The sequence below is a fragment of the Crotalus tigris genome, unplaced genomic scaffold (assembly GCF_016545835.1).
Source record: "Crotalus tigris isolate CLP2741 ecotype Arizona unplaced genomic scaffold, ASM1654583v1 scf7180000017785.2122318, whole genome shotgun sequence".
NCBI lineage: Eukaryota > Metazoa > Chordata > Lepidosauria > Squamata > Viperidae > Crotalus > Crotalus tigris.
The window spans coordinates 1,791,612-1,808,526 of record NW_024096634.1 but is presented as its reverse complement, the minus strand read 5'-3'; the positions used below and the strand labels follow the sequence as shown (position 1 = coordinate 1,808,526).

At 38.5% G+C, this 16,915-nt stretch overlaps 1 protein-coding gene across 1 annotated transcript; it reads right to left on the bottom strand.

The window, feature by feature from the left end:
• Nucleotides 1–2,909: 2,909 nt before the first annotated feature.
• On the bottom strand, nt 2,910–16,357 carry LOC120307487 (GLIPR1-like protein 1). Its single transcript, XM_039342318.1, has 6 exons — nt 15,428–16,357; nt 11,898–12,143; nt 8,477–8,583; nt 3,851–3,939; nt 3,482–3,514; nt 2,910–3,397 (listed from the first exon to the last, which is right to left on the bottom strand). The coding sequence occupies exons 1-6, from the start codon at nt 15,608–15,610 to the stop codon at nt 3,243–3,245; spliced, it is 813 nt and encodes a 270-aa protein (XP_039198252.1). The 5' UTR covers nt 15,611–16,357; the 3' UTR covers nt 2,910–3,242.
• Nucleotides 16,358–16,915: the final 558 nt, after the last annotated feature.

The following is a 16,915-nucleotide window of genomic DNA, read 5'->3' as shown; positions in this document are numbered from 1 at the left end:
ATCAATGGGGAAGCCAAATTCAGTTAACAAACATGGCAAGAAAGGTCATAAAATGGGGCAAAACTTAACAACTGTCTTGCTTAGCAACAGAAATTTTGGGCTCAATTGTACTCATAGGTTAAAGACTAACTGTAATAGCAAGAAATATAGTAATCAGTTTTAGAATTGACAGTGAGAATATTAAAATAGTTTTGAAGTTTGGTACTAGACACGTTTCCCAGGAATACTATGAATAGCCCCCCCCCAAAAGGGGGGGGGAAGGTGATCATAAGTCCTCATTTGAGGCATAAATGAGCAGGCTCACATTATATAAAGACCCATCTCCTTTCAGAAGTCCATGATGCTGGGATGAATGGAAGAAAAAAAAAGAATGAACAGCAGTTAAATAAATGGAACGGATTTGAATGGCAATGGGTGCACTGTTGATAGACTTAAAAAGCCAGGTTGGGATCAAATCATCCTGAAAAAGGCCCTTTTATTTGGTTGTAAGAATAAATACAAATGTGATGCACACAATCTATCAAATATTCAATCGGGCAAATATTCATTATGCATCATTGTATAGAACTTCCAGCTGCTACCACATCTCCTTCATATGAAGGTACCAACTTCTCAAGTTTGTTATTCTACTGAAAAATAAGAACAAAAATTGCAGTCTGATACCAGAGGTCCTGTCTTCTTACTCCACTCCATATGGAAAAAAAATAAATTGTTTACATCTCCTCCACCTATATCTTTTTGCATGTTTTTACTTGATCATATGCCAACCCTCTCAATTCTAGTGAGGAGCTTTGAAAAAGGTCTTTCATCTTTGTCCTTGAAATATCTTAACCCTAGAAACCATAAACAAGAGTTCTTGCAAATGGGGAAATAGACTACCTGCAAATTCCAATATTTTATTTCTCAGCTTATTTCCTGAATACAGCTGAGACCATGAAATACCATCAATTCAAAGTCCCTTTGGAAATACTTGGAAGGATATAAACTGGAAAATTGAAGCTACAAACATACTAGGCAAACAGCAGCGCTACCGCATTCCTTTTGATGTATATTCCCCATAGTGTGCCTGCTTACTCTCTTGTAATTCCTTCTTCTCCAATGAGTGTAAAAATAAGTATTAATTCCTTTATTGGTAATTATCACAGCTAGGAATGAGCATTCCAAAAAGTGATGGAGTAGGAAAAAGAAAAGCTGAAATAAAATCATAAGCACAGTAATGGTCACATTATCTTTTACTTAATAATTGTATCATTTAGTAACTAAGTTGCTGGTCCTAATTGTGGTCGCTAAACAAGGCTATCTGTACTCCATAGCTCATGGCATCTGTGTGTTCTCTGATCAAATGTTAATTTTTCACACTTTATCCTAGCTTTCTACAGTTTTTGTTTGATGTTTCAGCTTCTTTAAAAAAATAGCCATAGATATTTTTATTTACTGGTACTAACCATATAATCAAGATAGAACTGCTTTATTGAAGATGGATAATTTTATTGTAAATGACCCAGAGAATTTTGACTGTTAGGATGTTATTACTCTTCCCTTTTAATTCATTGTGGTCAGCCAGAATAGAGGTTGTATATATATAGGGAAAACATGGTAAAATCATTATACAAAAAATGCAAGCCTGTTTTCTATCAAATATTTTGGATTGCATTATAGAAACAGACCATAATTTAGACTGATATTTAACAAACTGAGAAATCAGCCAAATTTCATCTTTAGCATTATAGACCTTACATGCCAACTGCACTATTTGCAATAATTTCAGTTAGTATAGACTATATGTAATGAGAGGATAGGGAACCACATTCTAGTTGTGGTGTCAACGCTGCAAATATTGTATATTCTTGCTTTTGACAATATGTAGAATTGTCTGGTAATTATGGGGTTAATACAGAGCAGAAGGGGGGTTGGGGGTAAAGCCCAGAAAGAAAGAGGAAGAAAACATTTGACCTTCACACTAATTGGATAATGTGAGATATGACGGGTAATTTAGGGAGGGAACATGCTGATAATTTAACTGCTCAGAGGAAGAGAACTTAGGTCCTAGCATCCCTCCGTTGTGCCTGTGCCGACATTTTGTAACAATAAAAGACTTTTAGGAAAATAAATGCCTGGAAGTTCTTTGGAATGTTTCATTAGCCGGAACCACAATGGTGTGGTATGAATAGGAGCAACAAATGTATGTGCATATGGTATGCAGAGTATAATTCAGAATGCTAATACTGTTTTTATCAAACTTTTCGTCAATATGATGAGGAGCTTTATTAGTACGGTACAGTAATACAGTACTGTATTAGTACAGTAATCTAGAGCCATGGTGGCAAAGAGGTTAGCATGTAGTATTACAGGCTAGTTCTGCTGACTGCCAGGAATTCGATCCTCACTGGCTCAAGGTTCACTTAGCCTTCCATCCTTTTGAGGTCAGTAAAATGAGAACCCAGATTGTTAGGGGCAATTGCTGACTCTGTAAAATGCTTAGAGAGTGCTGTAAAGCAGGGGTCCCCAACCTCCGGTCCGTGAACCAATACCAGTCTGTGGCATGCTAGCAACCGGTCCGCACAAACAAGCAAAGCCCCATCCGTGGGATGCAAGCAGCACACAAATCTACACACTCTCCAGTCCACGGAAAAACCTTTCTCCATGGAACCAGTCCCTGGTGCCCAAAAGGTTGGGGACCTCTGCTGTAAACCATATGAAGCAGTATATAAGGCTAAGTACTATTGCTATTGTTAAATTACTGCGTCCTGACCATACGCCTTTGCTAGATCTAAATGCAGTGCTGGAGCAACCATGAGCCATACAATTGTGTCCTAGTCAATAATCATATATAAGTGCCTTCTGAACATGACTGCTGTGCAATCATACATAGTTGAGTTAAACGGAGTTTAACATATACAGAAGGTATGTGCAATTTATCATATTAATATTTATTAATCACAACTCCCTTATTTTAATGTTTACAAAACATGGAACATATTAAATACATTTTGTTTTATATTAGTATCATCTGAACAAAAAAGGAACTTTATTAGTACAGTAATACAGTACTGTATTAGTACAGTAACCAAAATTAAAAAACATTAAGAATTTGTTTGACAAAATTCCATAAAAACAATGAATTGAACCAAATCTATTTTTAAAAGATAGAACAGGAAAATAATGTAACAATTCATGTAAATATAATCTTATAATTAACAAAAGTAGTCAAAGAAAGTTTTATGCATACAAAATACTGAAGATTATTTAGAAAAATTTAAACCTGGATAACAGATTTGTAAGTAATAAACAACAGCAAATGCCAAAAACATTAACAATGGTCTTAAAACTGCAACAGCAATGCAAGATGGATCACATATAATCCGCCTTTCAAATGGTGGATACCATCGTGAATAACCTAGGTTAAAAAAACAAGAGAGGGAATGTAATGATCTTCTTTTAAAAGTAAGTTTAAAATATAAAAGGCAATTGTAATACATACGAATGCTGTTTTCTTTCTCACGTTCAGGATTTCCTGTTTTTAAAAACAAACAAGGTTCAGACAAGTCAGTTAAAGCTTTTAGAATATTTTCTCTTGATAAACATTTTCATTTCTTATACAATAAATACATTAATTAGCAATAGCTGTGATGCCACATTAAGCAGAACTATCAAATTGATTATAATGGAATGTTTACTCCTATTTCTATGATACTCATTTTTCTCCTTTTTCTCCCAAAAGGAGAAAAAAATACCACTGCTCTACCAAAACAAAATCTGAAAAGACTGAAAATCAAAATAATTTTAATGAACTGTAATATGATCATTTTTTTTCCTCCTGGAACTACTATTTATTCAGATTTGTACTCACTACAGAGGTTGTCTTTACAAGTGTCTCCTTCTGGACAGTTATTGCATGGTTTTCCCTCTTTATAAGGGCGTACTCCACGGTAATTGCCTCTAAAAAACAGTGGATGAATATATTCTTAATCATACCAAATATTTTTAAGTAGACAAAAACTAAACTGAAAATTCAGCTGAAAATGTCAATGACCTTACCTGAAGATACCAAGTCAAAATGTTGTGCAAAATCTTGATACTTCTTACAGAATTTCAATTATCTCTTGTGGTAACAATGCTAACATCTCATAATCCTTGAAAATAATCTGATTTTTTTATTATTAAAAAAATAACAATTAAGTGACTCCATGTTTAATGTTTTTCGGAATAACAGATGCACTTATGCCCAGGTGTCCCCAAAGTGCTTTTTCAATAGGCAACTGGACTTTAGTTTTCTTTGAAGATGTTTTGCTTCTCATCAAGAAGCTTCTTCATCTCTGACTGGATGATAGGAATGGATGGATTTATATTCTTTGCAGACATCTGGTCATTTGCATTCTTTTAGTCATTGAGGTCACTTGGAGGTTTATCTGTGTCCTCAGTGTCACCTGAGTAGTGCAAATGGGTTTGGAGCCTTCTTAGAACTGCTGAAAGGACTGTTTTGTAGACTTGAGATCGATGTCGTATCCCTCCCCCTCTGTTGAGGGCTGTTCACTTTTGACATAGATTGCCTCTTTGATCTCTCCTTCAAACCAGCAGTCCTCTCTGTCCAAAACGTGGACTTTGCTAACTTCAAAAGAGTGGCCTTTGTTTTTTAAATGCAGATAGACTGCTGAATCTTGTCCTGATATAAATCCTTCCATTCCCCACCATCCAGTCAAAGCTGAAGCAGCTTTTTGGATGAGAAGCGAAACGTCTTCAAAGAAAAATAAGGAAGTCCACTTGCCTTTTGAAAAAGCGCCTTTGGGACAACCATGACCTGGATGGCTGAGCAGCTCCAACACATAACCTAAATTTGAAATTGTGCAAGTCCCTTTATTGTATATTAAAAAAATAATCATGCAGAACTTTTCCTACGAGTACATAGTTCTTGCTGTACTCAGTGCAACATATGAATTAGAGAATGGCTCCTATAATACCACTGCTCCACAAGCTGCATTGGTTACCAGTCTGCTTCCGGGTGCAATTCAAAATGTTGGTGATCACCTTTAAAGTCCTTCATGGCATAGGTCCAGGTTGCTTGAGGAATTGTCTCACCTCACTAAGATTGGCCTGTACCACTCATGCCGGCAGAGGAGGCATGCTGTGGGTCAGCCCAATTATTCCAGCTGGCAGGAGGGCCTTCTCTGCTGTTGCTCCTGCCCTCTGGAACATCTTGCCCCCCCCCGATGTGAGTTGGGCCCCAACCCTCCTATCTTTTCTTAAGAGCCTAGACGTGGCTGTGCCAGTCAGCTTGAGGGAAGTGGTTGATTAATAACAGATCCCACCCATCCCCCACTCTGCCCCCACCCTCCCCATGTGTTTTTGATTTTAAGTTTGATTTTAACCTTTTATGTGTTAACTTAGATGTAATGTAAGCTGCCCAGTTACCCTATGATAAGATGGGTACCCAATAAATAAAAAAAGATAGATAGACCGACCGACCCACCTCAAGAGTAGTAATCCTAAAATAATAGATGCATTCTATCCTGCTATTCTGTCAGCAATGAAAATAAAGTATGTCCAGGTTTGCAAATATTTATATCTCATAATTTTGTGTAATGGAAGAAAAAGTAACAATAAATCAGAAGCACAAATCAAAGTGCATATATTTATGTATGTATGTATATATATATGCCCATGTGTGTGTGGGTATATGAGTTAATAGCTTCACATGAAAATTAATCAGAATGAATTCTAGGTGTTTTTATTCTTCACAAAAGTTAAAACATCTTTTAAAAGAATCTATATCGGGATTAAATGTATTTCAATTGTGTTAGTACCACATTGTCACATGGGACAATTCATGTGATAGAGGACTCACCACTGTCTTGTCTTTAAGCAAAAGAAAGCCATGATTGCGAATTATTTCATTTGGATTCTTGTACTAAATAGGAGTCAATCTAACATGTTCTGAAATATACTCCCTCCCTCCACCAGAAATATGACAATGTTACAGACTCTGCTCTTCGTAGTTCTCCTCCCATGACCTCCACTATTCCACAGAAGTGCCCATTAGTAATAGAAGTTGAAAGCCAAAAATATCTAGTTTTTCAAATTTCTCTGCCTCTTTGACTAAGATTGAAAAGCATAATAAATGACCTGAGTTGGGGTAGCATTCACTTTGTTCTTCTGCTCTCCAATTTCCATAATCTTCCTACCTTTGCAATCTTATAGCTCATCCTTTTCTTCACAACAGGCTCCCTGATGCTCTCCTTTTTTGTGCTGCACAATGTCCAGGGGGAAGGTTGGAAAGTTTAATCTCTTTATTTCATAAACCAAGACCTCATCTATTCTATTCCCAGCTGATTCTTTCCATGGCTTAAAACAGGGGTCCCCAACCTTTCTGGGTTGGCGGCCCGGGGCAGAGGTGTTGTTGTTGAGGGACCTTTACATGCACTAATGGCCTGCGATTGCGAGCATGACGCAAACAGGGCCACAAGCACCTGAGCGACGCTAGCCATGATGCCATGATGCTAGTGCGAGTGGGAGGAGTGTGCACTTGCAGCAACGCTAAGGTCTGCACGATGCTCGTGATATCACTAACTCTGGCACAATCCGTGATGTTAGCATGAACGGGAGGTGCACTTGTGGCGATGCTAGTACCTGCGTGATGCTGCAATGCTGGCATGAGTGGGGGTGTGTGCAAGTATGCACACACGCATGCACTAGCCAGCCACTCACCCGGCACAGTGGCCAATAGCCCATGGCCCAAACAATTTTCAGTGGAGAGATGTAAATTGTGATGGAGATGTAAATATATTTAACTGTACTTGTTCACTCCATCAAATGCCTGGTGGGCAAATTGGATAAGATTATTTGCATATCTTCTTCCACCATCAAAACTGCATATTTTCCTCCTCCTTGGAACAATTGAAAATAGCACCAGCTAGGCAAAAATGTGATCAATAGAAAATATGACAGGATCAAATCTAGTTTTATAATTTATAAAATAGGAACTTTTCTTTTTTTAACAGTACGAAAAGGTTTACAGAATAAAATTGCAAAACAATTCAAGTAAATTTTGGAGTTAAAAAAATACTAATGACATTTATCTTGCCACCTTTTTCCAGAACATAAATTTATTTATGAGATACATGAAGCTGCCTAACAGTATACAGTATTCAGAGTAAATAAAGAAAAAGTTTTTTCAACTAATTCACAGAACTAGGAGATTTACTTTTAATTTTTACATACAAGTAGTCCTTGACTTATAACTAGAATTGGAACCAGAATTTCTCAATGGTTAAATGAGTTATCATGTGACTGGACCTGATTTTACACCTATTTTTCATTAAGTGAATCACCACATCATTAAGTGAATCCAGCTTTCCCTACTGATTTTGTCAGAAGCTGGTTGGGAAGGTCACAAATCACAATCACGTGACCCTGCAACCATCATAAATGCAAACTGATTGTCAAGTGACCAAATTGCAGTCACATGACTTGGGGATGATGCAACGTTACAATGACGGTTCATAAATAAGTTTTTTCAGCACCTCAGTAACTTTAAACTGCCATTAAACAAATGGTCCTAGGGGTTACCTGTGCTAGCAATTGGGTTCTTCTATATAAAATATAATATGTATTCTACCATTGACATGTGGCCTCTAACAAAGAGATTACATTTACTTATACATTTATATAAAGTTAAGATGTAGCTTTGAGAACTATATACTACTAAAAATCTAATTGTCGTGACCGTTAACTGGATGAAACATTATATCATAGAGGAAGGTACCTCAAATGGGCTAACTTACAGAATACATCCAAGGTATGGTTGTATTACTTCCTCCCAAAGGAAGGCTGTTGTGCAGATGAACTGCTACTGCAGTCACATGACCTTCATTTCCAACATTCTGTGAATTTCCCAGCCAGTCTTGCAATCCTTTGCTCCCTTCACCACCCAGCACCAGCATTTACCTGTCTGTTGAAAAGGTAAGAAAAGGAAGGAAGGAAGGAAGGAAGGAAGGAAGGAAGGAAGGAAGGAAGGAAGGAAGTTCCACATAGTGCCCATACTGCACCCAGTGCATTCCTTTCTGTGCTGCCACTTTGTGCCTTGCTTGACCTGCACTGCCCTCCATGTGGCTTCCTTGACACATCTAGCATCTCTTGAGGGATGGGAAAAGGAATGGTGAAAGAGAGGGAGGGAAGGGGGGAAAAAGGAAAAGAGGCAGGAAATTGCTCCAACCATTTTTGCCCTCCTCCCCATTCTTTCATGGATTGCCTAGTAACTAAATATATTTCTAGTCATGTTCTTGCATGGTTTGAAAATTTTCTATGTAGTTTCCTTGTAACTCACCAGCTGATTTTTTTTATAAAGTTAATAAAAATGTATGTCAAATTATAACATTTAAAGTTGTTACAGACAGCAAACTAATTGAAAAGAAATTGTTTAAAATAATATATGTAAATGCATGAACACAATTTCAGATTTCTTTAATATGTGTTAACTTACGCTGGAGCATAATTGCACACTAAAATGTTATTATTTTTTTCTTTTCCATCCATGTAACGGCAGTAAACAACAGCACAGCCAACTTTGTATGAAGCAGCCCAAACTACCTGAAAAAGGAAGAACACGTTTTGAATGTCAGTTTCTCTCCAATCTTTCTGTTTTGATCTGCATTTGGCCAATATTTATTTTTCACATTCTAAACCACCCATCTTCCTCAAAGAGGGAGTTAATTACGTTAAAATTTGCCTAAAACAAAATACAGGTAGTCTTCAATTTACAACCACAATTGAGTGCAAAATATATGTTTATTAGGTGAGTTTTGCTCCATTTTAAAATCTTTCTTGCCACAATTGTTAATCATTGCAATTGTTAAGCTAGTAACATGGTTGTTAAGTGAATATGGCTTCTCCATTGACTTTGCTTGTCAGAAGGCTGCAAAAGCTGATCACATGACCCTGGGACACTGCAACTGTCATAAATATGAGTCAGTTGCCATGTATCCGTATTTTGATCATGTAACTTTGGGGATGTTGTAACAATCATACGTTCGAAAAATGGTCATGTCACTTTTTTCCGTATCATCGTACCTTTGAACAATCACTAAATGAACCTTTTTAAGTTGAGGACTACCTGTACTTTGTTTTGAGATTGAAACAAAACGGTCCTTCTTTAAGTGTTAACATCAAAATATTTCAGTCAGGCTGTATTCCACTTGAACTGCCCCCCCCCCCGCTCCTGTTTGGCCTGCTGGGTTCCATTCTTGGGCTGGTGATAAGAATATATGAGATTTTAATCTGCCACCTAGTTGTGTAAAGTCTGGAATAGTGCCATGAATTTGTTTCTGATGGCCCAACACATACCAGGGGTTGCATGTCAGATGTTTTTTTAAATTATGTCTTGAGAAACTTGTAACTGATGTGGTAGCAAAGAACATTAACACCAATCCATTGCCATTGACAAACCACTTTGTTTACTTTGTCTTATTGGTGCCACATTTACTATAGGGAGACAAGATCTATTCAATCAAAATGTTCCAAGCAATTGATGAATGCTATATGGTTCCAAATGCTTGAGGGTTTTCCAAAGATGTATACCAGGCAGCTCAGCTGAGGTCTTGGCTCAGGATTCTTTGTGCTCTTAGTTTAGCCACCCATGTGCTGCATTTGGGTCCTTCCCACATTGTCAAAGCAGCCAAGGAGATGATCTGTAACTGGGTCCATGCTATGATGCCTCACTGTTTGTAGGAGAGATAGTACGCAGTATGCCTGCCAGAATCAAAACCAATTTGTTTCCAACCTTCCCTTTTGGTCAGACTATAGCTGCAGTCCAGGAACTCCAGAACTCTGGAGAAAATGGATTATCTAGACCCGTTTGAGTTGGGTTTCAGGCCAGGATTTGATAAGAAACTGCCTTGATTGTGTTTGTAGACCACTGGCAAATCTGCAATGGGAGTGGTGCATCCATTCTTCTTCTCCTTGATTTCTCAGAGGCGTTTGATACCATCGACCATGGTACCCTTCTGGACTGGCTCCAAATATTGCAAAGGGGTGGCACTATTTTGCAGTTATTCTCTTGTTTTCTTCAGGGACAATTCTGTTGATGCTGTTTGGGGAGAAAGGTCATTTTCTAGGCCAGTGGTGGCGAACCTATGGCACAAGTGTCACAGGCAGCACTCAGGGCCCTCTCTCTGGGCACTTGTGCCATCGCTCCAGTCCTACCTCTCCCCATGGCCCCCTCCTCACCAGCAGCTCCCCCATAGGAGGGTTGCCCCTGAGCATAGCCCAGGAGGAGCAGCACAGTCAAGGACATGGCAGCCGGGCAGCGGGGACAAGACTCCGCCCTCGTGCCCCGTCGAATGCAGATGATACTGCGGGACACGGGCAGAGGGCATGACCGCCATGGCACTGTTGGGCTGCCTGGACAATCTATGGAGGCAGTGGGTAGCCCTGTGGGCGGGTGGGGCGGGGCAGAGCAGGAGTGGAGCGGGGGCAGGCAGGGCCATTTTTGGGGCACTCGTTCTCTAAAAGGTTCACCATTACTGTTCTAGGCCCTCTTCAATTAGGGTGCCACAAGGTTCAACTTTCTCTCTCTTTCTATTCAACATCAACATGAACCCACTGTGTGATATCCTACATCACTCTGAGGTTTAGCATCATCAGTGTGCTGATGATAACTAGAGAGAATAAAGACAATGACTTTGACAAAGATAAGGCTAAATCCGTTAGCCAAAGCCATGAGGAGACATGGCTTAAATCCAAAGCAATGTAATCTATGCACAAATAGCTAAAACAGACATAGCACAGCCAGACTTCCAAGATTCTGTTATTATAGCCAATCTCAATAAAAGGAGTTGTAGCCTTCCTGTGGAGTTGATTCTCGGTCTGGTTTACTTGACAATAAGCAATTATATCTGCTGACTGAGACTTTTTGATGTTTTGTTCCAGGATATAAAGGCATGTAGAATGCAGAAAATTCTCTGATTGAATCCTACCAAGAAGTGCTTATAGTTTCCAGGATACCTGGTTCTGAGTTATTTCTTCTCTGAACTTGGATGGGATTGCACTTCTCCATTCAAGGCTGGGATGAAATCTAGAGATCTTTAGAAAAGTCTCTGTTCAGCTTCATCTAGTGCAGCACTTGTAACCTTTCCTCAATTGGAAGGCCCTTCAGACAGCCACTCATGTCTTGACTATTGTACCATACTCAAAAGCAGCAGGTCCACAACTACAACAGTGTGAGCAGTTATGGATATGTCACATGACTATGTAACATCTCTGCTCCATAACTTGCACTGGATGCCAATTTGCTTCAAGGTACTGGTTATCACCTATTAAGTATTACATGGTATAGGACCTGATTTGAGGGACTGCCTATCTCCTGTGGTATCTGTCTGGCCAATTAAAACTAATAGTGTTGATGCACACTGGGATCCTTCAATTAAACAATGTCATCTATCTGATCCCAGGAAGCACCCTTCTCTGTTGCAGCACTTGCATTATGAAGTGAGATACTCAACTGAGATTTGGATGATTCCCTCCTTGTTGGTGTTCCAAAAAACCATACAGACTTGACTGTTCTCTTAAATCTTGATTAGTTGGTTGATCCCATCTTTGTTTACCATTTTGCTCATCTTTCTTTTTCTTTGTTAAGATCTGGTTCTATTGTTTGTTCTCTCTTAATATTGTTTTTATTTTGGAGGAATTATATTCAGCACAGAGTCATTTGGAGTTAGGTGGCATAAACAAATATTTACAGATGAAATTAATTTTTTTCCTTTTTTAATTTCTCAGTTGCCTTTTACCATTATTTGTTTGTAAATAAGCAATCTTACACAATAACTTCACATACTAAGCAGCTGTAATCAGTACTTCATAATTTACTATCACAATGAACTATGTGAACACAAAAGTACACATCTTACCTGGGTATAATGTCCACATACTTTGGTGCACTGATGGGTAGAGAAAGTGTAGTAGTTTACCTCATTGTGAAATGCTGTAATTGGACCCTTAGCATTAAATGGATTTCGGCTTGCACCTCCCAACCACATATTTTCTCCAGTTGGCTTAAATTTACGATCAGGATGGTACCTTTGATTAGGATTATGTTTCCAAACACATTTATTTGCCCATGCTCTAGCAATTCTAGCTAAAGCTAAATCAAATGTCTGCAAAGCATAAAATTATCAGTTAAGCTTTTAATCATATTTATCTCCCTCTAATAAATGCACAAATATCAAACTGAGACCCATCAAAATACTGATAAGAATTTCTATCATGTAGTTCATATAAAGCAAATTATTTTTTTATTAAAATCTGGAATTTTCCAGAAGATATAACATCTAAAACATTTTCAGAGATGATTCTTACTTACTTGTAATGTCTGTATAAAAAGTTGGTTTTGTATTTTTAAAACTATAACTATAGTTATAACTATAAAAATAAAATTTATAATATTAATATATGTGCAAGAAAAACATTATACATAATGCTTTGAATCACATGTGGATACTGATTACATATTGAAGTAGAATAGTCTCCAGTGAAGATTTAATAGGATGATTGTCCAACAAACTGTTGCAATGTAGATTGATTTTATAACTGATCAGCTATATCTTTTTCCAAGATATTCTTCTCAACTTTCTATTCTTACCCTACCTTTATGTTAATCAGAATTAACACAAAGTTTGCTTAATATGTGTGGATCTTCTGCACTTTTGCTTCCTCCAAGCTTTACCTTATACATCTAAAGAGATTAATGTAAGTACATTAAAACATGCAAGTGCACATCAAAGCAATATGGTTTCAAAATAAATTATCAGTTATCTTGATGGATCATAATCTGAATAAGAACCACCATGAGATGTTCAGGTAAAATATCTTTCTGCTTACCAGATGTGAAGAAAAAAATATTGTGAACTATCACCACCTAGTACTGTATATAAATCCAGAGTTACTGTATGTGGCACATGTTGGCAACTCCCATTTTTAAAGGAATAGAGAAAAAAGCTACCAGAACCAGGACAAGATCATCATAATTCCTCTAAGAAATTATTACTATGTTAGAAATTATTTTTGATTTTTCTTAGATCACACCCTTTCCTTCTGCCACAGGTTGCATATTCCAGACATAGTTTTTAAAAAATGCATTTCAATGTTACCAGTAGATATGTGGATTAGCAGAAAGAACAGTAATAATTATACAGATTAAGGAACAGAGTATTCCACGTGTTTTTAACTTCCTTTTTCTATGGCAGTAGTGGCAAACTTTAATGTGGGTTACATACAACTAACTACTAGCCTTAGTTCTGTTCATTATAGCTAGTTTTGGTATCCATTTGTGCACTGAGAGATTTCTTATTAGAGGTTATCTTTCAACTTTAAAAGATCCCTGCAATGGGCAGAAATAACTTGTCCTAAAATGAAAAGAAGGGAGCTATAAATAACTAGTATCAGCAAAATAAATGTTGCTGCAACATAATATAGAATACTCCCCCCCAGTGCAGAACTTATAAACTATTTCCTTTCTCATCTTCTGATTTATTAGATAAGTAACCAATCTTTTCAGGCTGAGACTGCTGATGGAGTCCAGCAGCCAGACTCAATGCTCACTTGAAAGTTAACATTCTGAGAGAATTGGGGAATGTTTCAAACTTCCAGCAACTTGTTTGCTTTGATGCTTAGCTATGTTTTTAATGACTTCACTTTTAAAAGTTAAATGCTTTTTACATGCTTCTAATGACTTAACTTTTAACTTCTAGATGTGGCTTAGGGATCACTGGTAGGATTCACAATCAGATGCTTATCGTTACCTAATGGAAACCTTTTGTGCAATGGTTTGCATTTTATTTTCTTAAATACATGCATTCATTTTCTTGTACGAGAGCAATTCGGAAATAAACCTCTGTTTGGTTATCAATAACAAACATTCGCAGGTATAGAACTTTTATTATACACATTGGAAAACTACAACATTACATTACTTTTTGACATAATTCCCATTCAAATTGAGGCACTTGTCGTAACAGCTTACAAGGTTTGAAATTCCTTAGTCGTTTGGTGCCAAATCTGGGCTATGGGGGGGGGGGGTGATCAAAAACATTCCAACGGAACTGCTTCAAAGGTTCTTGGGTGCATCTAGTGGTGTGTGGGCAAGCATTATCATGAACCAACACACCAGAAGTTGTGCCACAGAAAATCCCACCAAACGTGAAGATTCCAAAGGAGTACTTCTAGTGAAGTTCATGGAGCGTGGTTCAACCATCAATTCAGAAGTCTACTGTGACGAGCTATCCATAACAAGTGTCCGGGCACGCTGACTTCTGATGTGGTGTTAGTTCAAGATAATGCTCACCCACACACCGCTAGACGCATTCAAGAACTTTTGAAGCAGTTCATTGGAATGTTTTTAATCACCTCCCTCCCATAGCCTAGATTTGGCACTGGGCTACTACTGAGGAATTTCAAAGTTTGTAAGACATTATGGCAAGCGCCTCAATTTGAATAGCAATTATGTCAAAAAGTAATGTAATGTTGTATTTTTCCAATGTGTATAATAAAAGTTCTGTATCTGCAAGTGTCTGTCATTGATAACCAAACAGAGATTTATTTTCAAATTGCCCTCATACTTCTTCATTAAATTTATATACTTTTATTATATAAATTGCAGAATACAATTGCAGCTTGCAAGTAATTCAACACATATATACACAAAAATACTACTAATAAAAATATATATAAATTAAACCAAACAATAAAACAGGCATGTCAAACTCGCGACGTCACGTGATGTATCGGAGCTTTTACGCCATTGCCGGCAATGGGGTGGGCGCAGCTCCGGTATGATGAAACCAGCACGTGGGCTGGCAGTTTGACACCCCCGCAATAAAAAATATTCTTGTGAAAAGGATGCATCCATCTCCTTGTTTGGGAAAAAGGTGAAAATAGGCAGAAAAATCCCTATGGAAAACAGCTCAGGAATCATGGCTTGTTCCCCTAGGACTGCAAAACTAGATGGAGATAAGGGCGTTCAGATTTGCTGGTTCAAGCTTGGAAACTTGCTGAGTGATTTTGCCCTCGTCCCAACCTTTCAGCCCCGGTTATCCTATATTGTGGGCTATGGGATTAACTTTGGAGGAATGATTAAATTGAAACTCCTGGGAAAAAACTGTTTTTTTCTTGAGATATCCGTTCTCCCCCTCGTTAAGCTTTTCCAACTGGACGGTCCCACAAACTTTCGCCACTATCACAGGCACCAATCCAAATGACTTTCGGCCCCAGGGAGCAGAACCCTCCGCCAGCGAACTTGGGTGTCGTAACTGGGTCCCCGTCTAAGCGGCGGCACGCTAACAGGCAGAGGCTTCTCTTTTCCTCAGAGCCCTGGCTACCTTTTCCCCTCTAATGCCCCCGAACTTTCTGCCCCCACTCGCCAGCAAGCCTTCGAACCGCTCACCATGTAGAGCATATTGGAGGCAGAGGGCTTGACTTCGCTGCGGAACTTGTTGTGGATGTCGATGTATTGGTTGATAAAGGTACGGTTGGTGATGTCGGGCAAAGGTGCAAATTTACTTTTCGCTTCTCCGAGGAAGAGGACAGTCGCCAGCTCCGCCGCGCCCCACCACCAGAGGCTCCTCATGGTCGCGGCAACGACGAACTGGCGAGAAACTGCGCGCGCACTAACGGTCCTGCTGCAGCCGCCGTCGCGGAACTTGGTAGCCCGGCGCCCAGGATCTTCCCGAGGGGTGGTCAGCCAGGCTTGCAAACCTATGGGAAACGATTGCTTCAGTCTTCAGCGCCCTCCTCCTCCGTTAGGATTGCTAACCCTCTTCTGAATCGCATAAGGCTTATTTGGGAGTAAATTCTACCCTAGTCCGTGAAGTTTACTTCTCAGAAGTCATACCCTGGATTCCTCTGTTCAGTTTTTAATCCTAGGCAGGTTTAGCCAGCAGTCTCCTGGAAAGAACCCAAGGGTGGTTTTTTCTCAGATGAATAAATATACATTTTTTTATTAGTAGAAGTTATGTCTGGAAAATGGACAGCTTATTGCCTTTCTCTAAATATACTATTCTATTTTGAAAAAAAAATTCAGGATTTGTCAGATGAAGATCCACTGAATGTCAACAAATTATCTGCCTCCCATTATTGTCTTCTCATCTGCTCTGTGTGGGAGGCATTATTTTGGGTTAGGCCTGTAAAATGTGCTGGGTTTAGATCTCCATATATGTATGAATATGCATGTCATATTGAAACAAATCTAAGATGCTGTTGTAAAGTGGGAAAGAAATAGAATAACACAGAATAAAGAAGAATAAAGTATAATAATAATAATAATAATGAAAAAATCACTAAAAGCAAAAATCATGTGTCTGCATAATCTCTGAAAAGAAAGCTGTGTTAGCCAAAAGCTGTATTAACAGTACGTGGATGACCTAATGCATATTTAGAAACATTGTATAAAAATAAAAACTGCCTTCATTGTATTCCCATGAGAAATGGACCTAACGTGTGAGAAACTATCTGAATGTTACACAAAAGTAGATTCCATATACAATGTAAGATTCCATCTATGCTTCCTTTGTTCCTGAGAGAAAGAAACCTATAAAGCTTTAGTTTAGACCCTCCCCCTTGTTCAGAAATTTGCTGATTGTTAAGTCACTTCTGAACCTTTTTGCGCAAAAATAAAGATCTCTCTTTCACCCATGGAATTTCGTAAAAGCCCTTTATTTTTTTAAGGCTTTATTTTTCCACAAGATTTATGGCGACTTCTCCACTGGGACATTTTTAAGGGCTTTTAAGAAAAAGGATTTAACCTTCCAAGATGGATTTCCCTGGTGGGGCCCCCCCTCTCCTAAACGATGACAGTTCCAAAAGCCGGCTTCGTAGCTCTTGACTACGAGGAGACCTCGACGGAAGGAAAGGGAATTAACCCATCAGGAAGCAT